Source organism: Pinus tabuliformis, chromosome 7 (assembly GCF_031772625.1).
Source record: "Pinus tabuliformis cultivar Carrire ecotype Pingquan chromosome 7, CPIR1, whole genome shotgun sequence".
Lineage (NCBI taxonomy): Eukaryota > Viridiplantae > Streptophyta > Pinopsida > Pinales > Pinaceae > Pinus > Pinus tabuliformis.
The window spans coordinates 1670328538-1670343207 of NC_142293.1; the positions used below are offsets into that span (position 1 = coordinate 1670328538).

The 14670-nt window shown below is 39.3% G+C and overlaps 1 protein-coding gene across 1 annotated transcript in view; it reads right to left on the reverse strand.

The window, feature by feature from the left end:
- Window positions 1–14670, reverse strand: part of LOC149254871 (selT-like protein) — a 92186-nt gene that overhangs the window by 32277 nt on the left and 45239 nt on the right. Inside the window, exon 3 of the mRNA XM_089460249.1 lies at window positions 11511–11829. Coding sequence (XP_089316375.1) covers window positions 11511–11829 — 319 coding nt within the window. The remainder of the gene's footprint in view (window positions 1–11510; window positions 11830–14670) is intronic.

Sequence of the window (14670 nt, forward strand, 5' to 3'; positions counted from 1 at the left end):
CTTCAAGATAGGCTCCAAATTGATCAAGAATCTGCTCCAAGACTCAATTGTGAACAAGCTTCAAGACAGGCTTCAAAAACTGCTCCTTTTCAGAGTCCAGACTCCAAATCAGCTTCAAAACAGGCTTTACTTCAGCTTTTAATTAGACTTCCAACAGCTTCAATTTCACTCTAAAACAGGTCAAGATTGGTTGTGATTGTGGACTGCCACAGAGCTAAGTAACAGCCTGTCACAGGGCCAAATAGAGGGCTTGTCACAGGGCCGAGATAAGTCTGTTACTAGGTCGAGATTATGATCAAGCCTGAGACAGCTATAGGGCCAAGATAGATCTGTTACTAGGTTGAGATTATGATCGAGCCTTAGACAGCTATAGGGCCAAGCCTGAGGCTGTTGCAGGGGCTGAAATACAAGTTGTCGCAGGGACGAATTAGGGTCAAATTAGGGTCTACCACAGGGTCGAAATTCAGTCGTCCACAGGGCCGAATTTTAGGGCTACTATAAAGTCGAATTTCAGGGCTGTAACCAAGGTCGTCTTGTGTCCAAAAATCTGCTTCAAAGACAAATCAAAAAAGGCTTTCACAAACCAAACAGATCTGTCAAACTTTCTGCTAAACTTCTTGCTTCTTTCTGCCCAAGTTCATAAGGTATGAACCTCTCTTCTCTACTGCTCAACAGATCCAAAATGTTCCTTGATTGCTTGACGAATTCCTTGGCCAAATGGGAGAGGGGACGGCCTATTTATAGGCCTCGTTGACCCCCAAACAGGGCCGACTTGACCCAATTAGGGCCGACCTGACCATTGGGAGGGCTGACTTGACTAGGTCCAAAAAATTCAATTTTTATCTTGAAAAATTCATATCTCATCAACTGAGATGAGTTAGAGGATGTGCCATACCTCGTTGGAAAGGTCTTGAAACGATCTTTTCGCCTGTAATATCATCTTCTTTAGCTGCATAACCTTTGATATCAATAACAACCATTTTCTCAACAATTTCCCCCTTTGTTATTGATGGCAACATTATGACAACTACATTCCTTGGCTATATGCTACTCCCTGACTTCCTACTCTCCCCCTTTGACATCAATAGCAAAGTGATGCTATACTGATGCAAGACGGATGACGTCCAACTTCTGACAAAGATATTCAAATGTTTTTCGAGGCAGAGGTTTGGTGAGGATGTCCGCAATCTGTTGATATATTCCATTTTGATGTTCGATCAACAACCTATTCTCTAAGAAAGTGGTACTTGATCAAAATATGCCTCATTTTTTAGTGCATGAATGGGTTCTTTGAGAGACTAATCGTGTTGGTATTGTCACAGAATATAGTAATGGGCTGATTTATTTCCATTTTGATATCCTTCAAAGTTTTCTTCATCCATAGAATCTATGTACGACAATCTGCTACTACTATATATTCAACCTCCGTTGTAGAAGAGATATAGACAATTGTTTCTTGCTCAACCAAGATACAAGACAATCCCCTAAGAAGAATGCATCTCCACTAGTGCTCTTCCGGTCATCAACGCTTCCTACCCAATCAACATCTGTGTATGTTGTCAAAGTGAGACTTGTGCTCTTTGGATACCATAGTCCAAAATCAAGGGTGCCTTTCAGATACTTGAATATCCTTTTTACAGCTTGCATGTGAGATTCCTTAGGAGCTGACTAGTACCTTTCCACCATACCGACTGCCTGCATGATGTTTTGTCGTGAAGTTGTCAGATGCAAGAGACCTCCTATCATCGATATGTAGAGAGTTGCATCTATCTCAAGAGATTTATCATCCTTACTAAGCTTACAACCTGTAATCATAGGTGTATTTACAGTTGCACATTCTTCCATTCCAAACCGCTTAAGCATTTCCTTGAGGTATTTTGTTTGTGTTATGAAAATTCCAACATTGGTTTGAGTTACTTGAAGCCCAAGGAAGAAGGACAACTCTCCAATCATTGACATTTCACTTTCTTTTGACATTTCTTGGGTATATTTGTGACTCATTTCCTCATTGTTGCTATCGAAAATCAGATCATCCACATACACCAGCATGACTAGCAAGTTATCTTCGTCTGTCTTCATGTATAGGTTGCTTCTTGCAACTCCTCTCTTGAACCCTTCTTGTTGAAGTTAGTGATCTAGTTTGGCATACCAAGCCCTTGGAGCTTGTTTTAATCCATAAATGGCCTTCTTCAATTTGCATACGTAACCTTTATTCCGTGACAAGTCAAAACCTTCAAGTTGTTCCATGTATACTTCTTTTATGTCGCCATTTAGAAAGGTTGATTTTGTTGAGAAATCTACGGCATCACTAGATAGGTGATTTCTCTAGTCTTTTTACTTCTTGATTACGACTTTCTCTTCTTGAGTTATTATTGAGTTCTTTTCAACAAGACAATTACCAAATCATGAAGAATAAAGAGACAAGAGACACAGTATATAGGCTTGTTAGCCAGGGCCAAAACCTCTCACTCTTTGAGAGGAAAACCCAAACAAAATTCTTCTTATAGAACCTTCAATTGACGAATACCAAGACCATGACAAAGACCCTTGACACTAGAGTCCTCCCAAGACCAAGTCACTAGCCTCCTCTTCAACGCTTCTCTTCCTCTTCCTCTTCTTGGCTTCCTTCAAATTCTCAGCCTCTTCTTGTAGGTCTGCAACCTTACAACAAAAACCCTAGATGATTCTTGTTCCTTGAATAGTCTCTTCAACAAGAAGACTCTGTTTGCTTAACAAGATGAACTTCTTCTAGTCTCCTGTCATGTGCCTAGAACATCCACTATCAACAACACTGCCTTTCCTTGTTCTGAGCATACATAACCAGTCCGCATTTCTCAAGTGCAAATTCTTCAATCTTCCTTTTCCAGACTCCGTTTGGCATTAGTGGACAATTTTGTGCTTCATGACCTAGATTGTTGCACCTATAACATTCTAGACTACACTTGGAAAGAGGGGCAAAGAAATTATGAGTCTGATCTAGTCGCAAATTTTAATGTCAACAGCCTTATTTTTAGGAGGTTTGCAATTAGTCCTATAAGCCTTCTTGTGTTTTACCTAAAGATCAAAAATTTTACATAAGAAACAATGATCAAGTAATATAGTTTGATACCTGTTGGTATAAGCTTGCCTTGATAAGCCATTTCTTTCGACGGAAGGTTGTCTCTTTGAATTCTCATTCCTTGGTTGATCTTTGTTTCATGCTAGATTGTTCTGAGGAATGTGATGAGACCCTTTAAGAACATCAACAAAACGTCTGGGTTTTTCAACGTTGTTTTTTATGAAGCTCCCAGGCTTTTCTTCATGATGAGTACTAGTGTTAGCCTTTTCTGAACTAGAAAATTCACTTGTATAACCAAGCCCAGACTTGTTATGTGGTGGCCTTTGACAGTTGAGAATGGCGTCCAAGGTTTGGGAGCTCTTCAATTTTTTGTTGACTTTGTCCAACTCCTTTTTCAGATATACCACTTCAACTTCCAGTTTGGCACAGGTTTCTTCCTTTTCCTTTAGTTTATTGCTCAAGAATTCTTCTACTCGCTTAGCTTCCTCTATCTCAGTTTTGAAAGAGATGATTTCCTTGGATAACTTTCCATTCTTTTTTCTAAGTCTATCATTTTCTTCTAAGGAACTGGTAAATAAATCATCCATACATTCAGTTATTTATTCATCTTCTTTCAGATTTTCTACTTCGTTTGAGACAGCCATGAATAAGATTTCTTTGTTTTCATCATACTCTTCCTCATCAAAGACATCATTGTCTTGTTTGGAGAAGAAATTCTTCTTTCTTGAGCCTCCCTGTCACGCCCCTACACCTGCGGTAGTCTTCCAACCGCTTGTAGCGAGGTGCGGCACCACCGAGCGCTTTCTTTTTAACAATACTAACACCCGTGGACTACGCCTACTCCAACATTAACATACTTAGTTTGTGTTTTATAACCAAGTAGAAGCATTATCCTTTATACTTTAATGAAGACCATTCTCAATTATTAACCATGAACAATAAACCGAGAACATCAACAATAATCAAGTACAAAGGGAGGGGCAACTCCCAGAAAGTCTGCCCGACAATTTTATTATATCAAGAATATCAGATTTTACAACAAGTGTGTCTTGGCCGAACCAAGTCTCACACTTAACCAATTTTTACAAAAGACAGGCCACCTGCCTTTTACAACATTTTATGCACCTTTGCATAAGAAGGAGTGCTCACCCGAGCCACTCAACCTTCCCACCAAATCCTGCATAAAACTGCACACTCGAACCTCCTCAAACCGACACACTAGCCCAACCTTCACACTTATTACAAGACTCCACCTAAGAGTGCAATCTCCTTGGAACAATGCGCATGAGATATGCGCATTCCCCTCCTAACTACGCACTTATCCTTTGTCTTATGCGAAGATATCAGAGCGAAGATGTGTTGTCAAATGGAGCGCAGCCTCCTTCTATTTATACGCTTGCCTCCAAGCGTATTTGCTTGAGGCCGACCTTGTAAATGCTAATATGAACACCCCCTTAAGCCTATTTTACATGTCGGCTTGGGTGAGTGTTATTATCCACCGTTTCTTCAATATACATATGCCACCGCATGTTCATTATACGCGTGCCCAAGTGCGAGTTTTCAATACTTAGTCATTTCGGCGTTTTCCTCCCGTCGCACCTATCGTCGCATTTAACGTCGCAAGTCGCCCGTCGTGCAGACCCGCCCGCCGTGCAGCCTCGCCCGCCCGCCGTGCAGACCCGCCCGCCCGTCGTGCAGCCCGCGCCCGCCCGTGCGCCCGCGCCCGCCCGTGCACCCGTGCACGGTGATTTTGCCCGGCGCCCGAACGCGTCCGTAACCAAGGACCTTACATCCTCCTCCACCTGAAATCGTTGTCGTCCTTGACAACATACCATCCCGGTAGCCATCCACCAAGATCATTATTCATCCAGGATGTCGACCTTTCTACACAAGGAAAACATCCTTGCAACATATGTAGAGACTCTTTCTCCACTATGTCTCGGCCTAGTGACCACTGCCACCAAGCTCCCCATACCAAAGTATGTATCTCCACATTCCATGCTCAGGTCCATGGAAAATCCATCCATCTCATCTGCAACATGTTGTCCATCATCTCATCAAACCGACTCTTGATGTGCCCCATTCAGGTCCATGAAGTCCCCTCCATCATCTGCAATGTGCCATCCTCAAGTCTCCAATCTTATCAACTCTTGATGTGCCCCATTCAGGTCCATGAAGTCCTCTTCATCATCTGCAATGTGCCATCCTCAAGTCCCCATGTCACACTAGCAAGTCCTCCTGCATAACATTCCTGCCCTAGCACTCCTCTTTGGATGTCCCTTGACATCTCTACAAGTGCTTCCACACAATGTCCTTGCATAGGTCTGCCTTGTTCCATGTCTTCAAGTCTCCAACCTGATGTCCATGACTAAGTTTCCCATGTAGTCCAACCAAGTAGACACATCACAACATCTAGCCCTCCCATCCAAGTCTTCAACTTTCGGTTTAGTGAACTCGGTCACCCAACCATCTCATCATCATGTCATGAGTCCCTTCATCATAGCTCCTCCACCAAAGTGTCCACCAAGACTACCTCTTGGTCTCGGCCATGAGAAGTCCACCCAAGCATCATCAACCCCAAGAGTGTGCCCTCTAATCTGTCCATGAGTCATGCCGGGCACTTAGCCAATTCTCCATATGGCTAAAGCATGACTCAATCATCCACAACGATCATCAAGTTCCATCCTTGTTCCGGGTCCTTGCACCTTTCATCACAAGGTCACAAGTAACCCCAACAAGTCTTCCAACAACTGACAATCCTTGCTCTTCCATACAAGGTTCCATCATAGTCATCCATGGTAAGATGTCCTCTTGCCTTGGCAAACTGGCTTTGCCCTTCCCTGCACATGGTCCATCTCCCAAATGCCCAAATGAAACACAAGTATCATCACTTACTTCATCATCATGAGGCTCTTCCATGTGAGTGACCTCATTCATACATGTTGACAAACTGCACGATCCTGGTTCAACTTGATCATCTTCAAGTTCATCCTCCATCGTAGTCATGCCTGCAACATCTTCCTCTATCACGGCTTCCTCTTCCTTGTTGGCACAATCTGCAACTTCACCTTGCTCCATTGCCCAACCGGGTTGAAGAAGCTCTTTCTCAGCTTCAGCCTTCCTCTTCAAGGCTAGGAGATGCCTCTCAAGAGCTAGGCAATCCCACTTCTTTCGGTTCAATTTCTGTCTTATCCCGAGCTCCTTGAGTTCTGCTTCAATCAAGTCTACTTCCTTTGCAAGTCGAAGAGCTTCCTCTCTATTCTCATCAGAAATCCCTTCCTTAATCAAGGCACGAAGAGCATCCTTTGTTTCAAACAACCTTTTGCCCCATTCTACAAATCCTTGTTTTACTCCTTCTGACTCTTCAAGTAGACTCCCTTCGAATTCTTCGAAGGATGTATAACCCAATTCCTGCAAGATAGACATCTTCACCTGCAACCTGAACCGGCCCTTGTTCCACTTCGTGTGAAACGGTCTCCTTCACCTGCAAGTACCCTTGTCACTGTCACGAGCAACCTTTGCTCACCAACTCCAACCGAGCTCTGATACCAACTGTCACGCCCCTACACCTGCAGTAGTCTTCCAACCGCTTATAGCGAGGTGCGGCACCACCGAGCGCTTTCTTTTTAACAATACTAACACCCATGGACTACGACTACTCCAACATTAACATACTTAGTTTGTGTTTTATAACCAAGTAGAAGCATTATCCTTTATACTTTAATGAAGACCATTCTCAATTATTAACCATGAACAATAAACCGAGAACATCAACAATAAACAAGTACAAAGGGAGGGGCAACTCCCAGAAAGTCTGCCCGACAATTTTATTATATCAAGAATATCAGATTTTACAACAAGTGTGTCTTGGCCGAACCAAGTCTCACACTTAACCAATTTTTACAAAAGACGGGCCACCTGCCTTTTACAACATTTTATGCACCTTTGCATAAGAAGGAGTGCTCACCCGAGCCACTCAACCTTCCCACCAAATCCTGCATAAAACTGCACACTCGAACCTCCTCAAACCGACACACTAGCCCAACCTTCACACTTATTACAAGACTCCACCTAAGCGTGCAATTTCCTTGGAACAATGCGCATGAGATATGCGCATTCCCCTCCTAACTGCGCACTTATCCTTTGTCTTATGCGAAGATATCAGAGCGAAGATGTGTTGTCAAATGGAGCGCAGCCTCCTTCTATTTATACGCTTGCCTCCAAGCGTATTTGCTTGAGGCCGACCTTGTAAATGCTAATATGAACACCCCCTTAAGCCTATTTTACATGTCGGCTTGGGTGAGTGTTATTATCCACCGTTTCTTCAATATACATATGCCACCGCACATTCATTATACGCGTGCCCAAGTGCGAGTTTTCAATACTTAGTCATTTCGGCGTTTTCCTTCCGTCGCACCTATCGTCGCATTTTATGTCGCAAGTCGCCCGTCGTGCAGACCCGCCCACCGTGCAGCCTCGCCCGCCCGTCGTGCAAACCCGCCCGCCGGTCGTGCAGCCCGCGCCCGCCCGTGCGGTGATTTTGCCCGGCGTCCAAACGCGTCCGTAACCAAGGACCTTACACTCCCCTTTTGAACGTCCTTTTCTTAGGCTCTTCATCATCACTGTCATCTTTAAAAGGACACTTGACAGCATAATATCCTATTTTACCACATCTGAAACAAATGAGAGGTAACTTACCTTTAAGCTTGGATCATTTTTTCAGCCTCATGACAAGATGTGCCATTTCAGTATTTGAATCATCGTTGGTGCAATTCACTACTCTTGCCTTTACTTGATGACTTTGATGCTTTAAATGTCCCTTCCTTATGGGTTGGATTTCCTAACCTCATCTCATATGCTATGAGAAATCTATGAAGTTCATCCATTGATAAAGAGTCCAGATCTTTAAGTTCTATGGCACAAACTTTAGCATCAAAACAATCTGGAAGAGATCTCAAAATCTTTTGAACAATTGTTTTTTCCTATATCTTCACCCAACCCTCTGAGAGAGTTGACTACTACATTTACTCGGAGGAAGTAAGCAGCAATATCATCTTCATCATTTACTTTGAGACTTTCAAACTGTCTTCTAAGTTCTGAATTATTGAAGCTTTGCCTTCTTTACCCATCACTTTCATAGATATTGATAAGCTTGTCCCACATTTCTTTAGTTGATTCACAACTCATGCCTTTGGTGAATTCAGAATCTAACATGCCACTCGCTATAGAGTTCATGGCCTTGGCATTTGCTACATATGCCTTCCTTCCGTCCTAGTCTGTTGGCAGAGGAGATGAGATCTTATATCCATCTATAACTGATTGCCAAACTTCAACACCAAGAGACATCAGATAGTACTTCATTTTGATCTTCCAAAATGCAAAATTTGTTCCATCAAAGTGGGCAACTTTAAGTTTCTTTACTGGCCATTGAGATTGGACAATTCTTCTCCCAGTTGTTAGGCTATTCTGAAGAAGCTGGCTCTAATACCAATTGCTAGAAATACTGAGAGGGGGGGTGAATCAGTGTTTCATCGAATTGTTCATTTTCCCAGTTAAAAATCTTTTACAGATAAGAAGCACAAACCATGCCATGAGACAAGAAATAAAAATAAAAATTACTTGTATAATTTTAGCTTAGATTACAATGATGAGGACACCAATCCTCCTTTACAAATTCAAACTCCAACTTGTCAAATAAGGACACCAATTCTTTAGTACAAACCAAGGCACCAACCTAGAATGAGGACACCAATCCTCTTGAACAAGCTGAGGCACCAACCCTAGCAAAAAAGAATGAGGAAACCAATCCTCTTCAGGCACCAACCTGATAAACTGCTTCAAAGTAGACTTCGATCCCTTTCAAAACCTTGTTCCGATTTAAGTTCCAAAACTCCTTCACGACAGACTTCAAGATAGGCTCCAAAATTGATCAAGGATCTGCTCCAAGACTCCTAAACAAGCTTCAAGACAGGCTTCAAAAACTGCTCCTTTTCAGACTTCACATCAGCTTCAAATCATGCTCCAAGACAGCTTCAAATCAGGCTTCAGTTCAGCTTTTAATTAGACTTCCAACAGCTTAAATTTCACTCTTAAACAGGCCGAGATTGGTTGTGATTGTGGGCTGCCACAAAGCTGAGTAAAAGCCTGTCACAGAGCCAAATAGAGGGTTTGTCACAGGGCCAAGATAGGTCTGTTACTGGACCAAGATTAGGGCCGAACCTGGGGCTGTTGCAGGGGCCGAAATATAGGTTGTCACAGGGACGAATTAGGGTCTATCATACGGACAAAATTCAGTCTTCCAAAGGACCGAATTTTAGGGCTACCACAGAGCCGAATTTCAGGGCTGTAACCAAGGTTGTCATATATCCAAAAACCTGCTTCAAAGATAAACCAAAAAAGGCTTTCACAAACCAAACAGACCTTTCAAACTTGCTGCTAAATTTCTTGCTTCTTGCTGCCCAGGTTCATGAGGTATGAACCTCTCTTCTCTGCTGCTCAACAGATCCAAAATGATCCTTGGATTGCTTGGAAAATTCCTTGGCCGAATGGGACAGGAGCTGGCCTATTTATAGACCTTGTTGAGCCCCAAACAGGGCCGACTTGACTAGGTCCAAAAAATTCAATTTTTCTGTGGAAAAATTCATATCTCCTCAACCGAGAGGAGTTAGAGGGCGAGCCGTACCTCATTGGAAAGATCTTGAGACCAATGTCACATGGTTCGGGTTCGAATTCGAATTCGATTACAATTAAGTTCGATTCAAGTTCGAATTTTTCGATGAGGTTCGAATGAGGTTCGCCATTAAGTTCGTTCATGTATATAATTTTAAAAATATATATAATAATTAAAATTACATAAATCTTTTATATTCATTTATAATTAATATATATTTATAATTTTTAATCATATACTATATCAATAAATTTATAATTTTCCATAAATATACGTTATATTATTTTATAATATTTAAAATAACAATACCCTAATTTCGTTAATGTAATATAATTTAAAATATATTAAAAATAATTCTTGTAAAAATATATAATTTTTAAATTATGTTAACTTATCTTTATTATTATTATAATAATAAAAAAAAATATACATTAGCCTATCGTAATGCCTCATATAAGCTGAGTTCAATACATTGTAATGTGTTAACATATTGTATTGCTTGTAATACATGTACGTTGAGTTCATTGTAATATTGTAATACTTATAGAATTATAATAATGTTGACGCCTTATAATATAATGCTTTTAACACATTATAATGTATGTACGCAGATTTCGATACTGCAATATATTATAATGCTTGTAAAATTATAATAATGTCAACGCGTAAGCAAACAAATTTGAACCATGACTCGGAAATCGCACACAAGCTCACTGGGAGATTGGGACGATTATGTGGAATACTGTACAAGTTAGGACACAGTAGCAAGAACCGAACCTTCTCGAACCTAAACCTTAGGGTAATAACAATATGAATGCCGTTATAAAATTAATGCACGCAGCAGGAACCGAACCTTCTCGAACTTAAACGAACCTTAAGATTTTTTTTGAAATTCGACGAATTTCGGACCTCAACCTTTAGGTTCGACGAACCCTGTGACACAGCGTTGAGACGATCTTTAAGTTTGTAATATCATTCTTTTTAGCTAAATACGCTTTGACATCAATAACAACCATTTTCTCAACACGTGTTTAATGAAATATCAACCCATAGGTACTATACTAATACACGTCAGAATCCCTTCTAGCTAGCTAGGTCCATCAAGCTCCACTAACACCAACGCAAGAAGAGAATTTTACTCACGAGATTTTTACTTGAAGAATTTAGTTTAATCTAACATTTTACTATATTGATTCCTAGACGTATCCTTCTGTAGATTCAAACCAATGATTTTAAGAAGTGCTTAAGCTCCCAGGATTGTGTGCTTTAAAAAATACAATCTATGCATGCTGATATATGTTGATTCCACTAGATGTTTTAGGAGGCTTAAGGTGTACCTTTTTCACTAATTAGTATCTTGGCTTTTTTTTTGTATTTTCTGGCTGTATTTTTGTGCAAATGCATCAAATGATTTTTACGTTATCCTGTCTAATCATCATTTCTTTTATGGTTATTGTGAATGTAGATCAATGGGGAATAAAAGGTATTGTTGGTTGAAATTTGGCTTTTTCAGTATTTCCATTTGTAAAAAAGACTACCACAACGTTATGTGCAGTCCTTGAACAAGGTCTGTTCATTGCTTCCTTCGTGTCCTTTTAAACCATTCTAAACAATGGCCTAACATATAAAAATTGCTCTAGCTTGTAATTGTAGTGATACTCCAAAAATCATGAAGATTTCAAGCTTCAGGCCCTAAGTGTGCATTTTAGAACAGATAGAAAAATGAAAGCATTATAATTCCCATCCTGTTCCTTATTGCTAAAGGCCACTGAGATTACTTACAAGATCACCATTACACATTACTTCAAAAGCCCCTGTGCCTTGAAGAAACGACTGCAATGCATTTCCAAGAAGCCAGGTAGTTGCGATAACTCCAAAGCGTTTCTGTTTCAGAGAGTAGTACCAAGGAGGAGGTGCTGTGTATCCCAGTCTAGGAAAAATGTGATCCCCTGCAGTAATAAGCACAATGCTGCCTATCTGTAACACTGGCACAAACTTGCTGAGCACGCGCTTTGGCAATGGTGGGGGGTAATTTGAAAGTTCCACATCAACTCCAGGAAATGCGCTCTCTAACATTTTCTTCATAGTCAAAGCCATGCCCCTGCAGAATTAAGAATAAATGTGTTGAAATAAACCCAAAATAATTGTATAGATATAAAGGGAGTATAAAGACTGAAACATTAGCATGAAGTTTGAATATTTCAATGAAATCTCTCGTTTCCTAAAAAAAATCCAGGTGTTGTGAAAATATTTCAAATAGAATTTAAAACTCCTGCAAAGAAACTGAAAAACTGATAAGAAAAGCTCGGCCAGGACACAATATATGAACTGACTAATATTTTCTATGTTGTGTGGTTGCATAGCTCTCTTAACGGTAAATTGATATTTATTTTGCAAAACTCCACAAGAACTTTCATAGGACTTTATAATTTTTTAATCAAATAATGTAGTGTCTCGTGGGATGCAAATTAAATTTATTGACATCATTGTTGTTGTTAAGTTGATCAAGTAGCATCGACCTTTGAAGCCTCACTAAAATATAGTGTTACATTTATAAGCGATGTATCACCTATATCACAATATATCCCGAGCCATTCCCGACACCAGTAATTTGGCCATAATTTCATCTTTTGTAATTATCACAATCATTTCAGTAATTATCACAAACTGATGGAAATTATCAACCTACCTGCATCAATCTCATCTTATAAACAGATTCTTGGTGTTTTAACACTCATTTTGCAAAAGTGAGTTAGGCAATTGAGCTTTGAGGACAATGTGACCATTTTCCATCAAACAACCAAGGGCAAAACTGATGTTTTCATTGCCATGATTCATCTCATGAAATACATTAAGTTTTGTTTTCATATGATTGTGTATCATCCTGTCAGGACCTAACTCAGGACAGATATCATATTTCAGTATCGATGTGTGATGTACTTGCCATGTTTCATATCATGAAATACATTTGTTTTTGTTTTGATGTGATTTTGTATCATCATGTTGGGATTTGAGGACTCAAAAGTTAAAACAGCTATCATATTTGAATCACCTTCAATTGGGTTTATCTCAAGTAGTTGGGAGGAATGATTGGTATCCTCCCCACCCAGGTTCAATTCCCACAGGTGACATGTTGAGCTCATATTGAGTATATTGTTGTGATGGCTTCAAGTTTTCTTGTTGTACAGCCTTGAGCCCTGAAGAATATCTTACCATTGCCTACTGGCTAGAGGGTGGGACGCTTGATTAAATGGGAATATATATATATATATATATATATATCAGTATTGATGTGTAATGTACCACTTGACATCTTATAAATCTTATATATCAGTTTTATTTTCATATTTATGTAGCAAAATGTTTACTTGATGTTGTTTCTTTAGATGTCTAAAAATTTGATATTTCCCCAACATTCTGATGAGTTATATTCCAGACCCTAAGCAATAAATTCACCAAGCCGATAAATGTAACATTATAATATACATATAATAGTGAGCAGCAATTTACTTTCTTTAGATGATTATTGAAATTTAAGTACACTCATTAAACTAACTCCAAGTAATCCTTTTTCAAATAATGCAGTGTGACAATTTATTAAAAATATATATTTACTACTGCTAAGTTTATAGTGGTTGCTTATGGTCACCTAGCAGCTTTACAGATGTTACAAATATCGTTTGTATGCTGGTTCATATAAGGCACTAAGTGCTAGAGAATGTATCATCATTGCTTCAATATTCAAAATATTCAGTAGATTGACAAGACACTAATTTTTGGAATAGGTTAAAAATTGCATGCAACATATAATAATAAAGCAATTGTGATGCAGCAAAAACTATTATATTCCAAATACTAAAATAATTTAAAATCAACTTAATTGGTTTGGGTAACATCACCATTAAGTTCGTGATACACTATTTTAAAAGAACATTATCATATTTTGTATGACATAAAATTAGCACTCAAGGTTTTCCTGAAATATGAAGCTGGCATCCAGGACAAAGTTGATCTCACAGAGAAGCAAAATGTAACACCATGCTCAGTTAAATTGGAAAGTTCTGCCAAGAGAAAGAATGCTAGTGGTTATACAACAACAAACAGATCCTTGCAGCAATATCATATGCAGATGATATATATTAAACACAAATAGTAGGCAGATCCAAATAAATACATGGGAGTGCATATAATAACAAAGAATACCAATGGCTGTCTGTAAATTGGAATCATCTAACAGAGTTTCTTAGAATTTACAAGTGTTTTCAGAGCCAACATTGTATGCAAAGCTTCTAGACACATACACAGGATTAACAAATTTTAACTACTTTCAGGAAGGATGTTGTAAAAGAATAATAAACCAATTTCACCCAAACTCCTCTCTTAATTATTCTGGTCTAATTATAGAGATATTTGAGAGTCGATTCATGGCAGTTACATATTCTTGGCTGTGTTAAGAGGACAATATGAATATATCAATTTCGTTGGCAATAAATAATATGCCTATTTAGCTAGATACGATAATGATGTCAATGAATTCCCACTCTTCATTAGTAATGTATACCTTCAATCCTTCCAATGTTTGCCTTTATCTTTTGTGCAAAAGGTACAAGCAATTTGTTACAGCAGTCTGTTTCAGATTATAAATAAAGAAATGCAACTAACATAAGAAGCAATGGCATTATCAAATAAGGACACGCTGATGATATCAAGCTTTCTTCTTCAGTTACCGGTGAACGATGTCATAAACACATCCACATTGTTGAGAAAAATGGTACCAAGGAAGTGGTTCATAGTGCATTGGCCTTTTTGCCTAGGAAAACACTTTAATAATTTTTTTGTCATGAGACATTATGAGTTATATTAATGTCATGGAGTTAAGTCACTTTATGAGGTGGTAATTGTGCTAGGTACTTTATACTAAAGTCACATTATGTTTTAAATG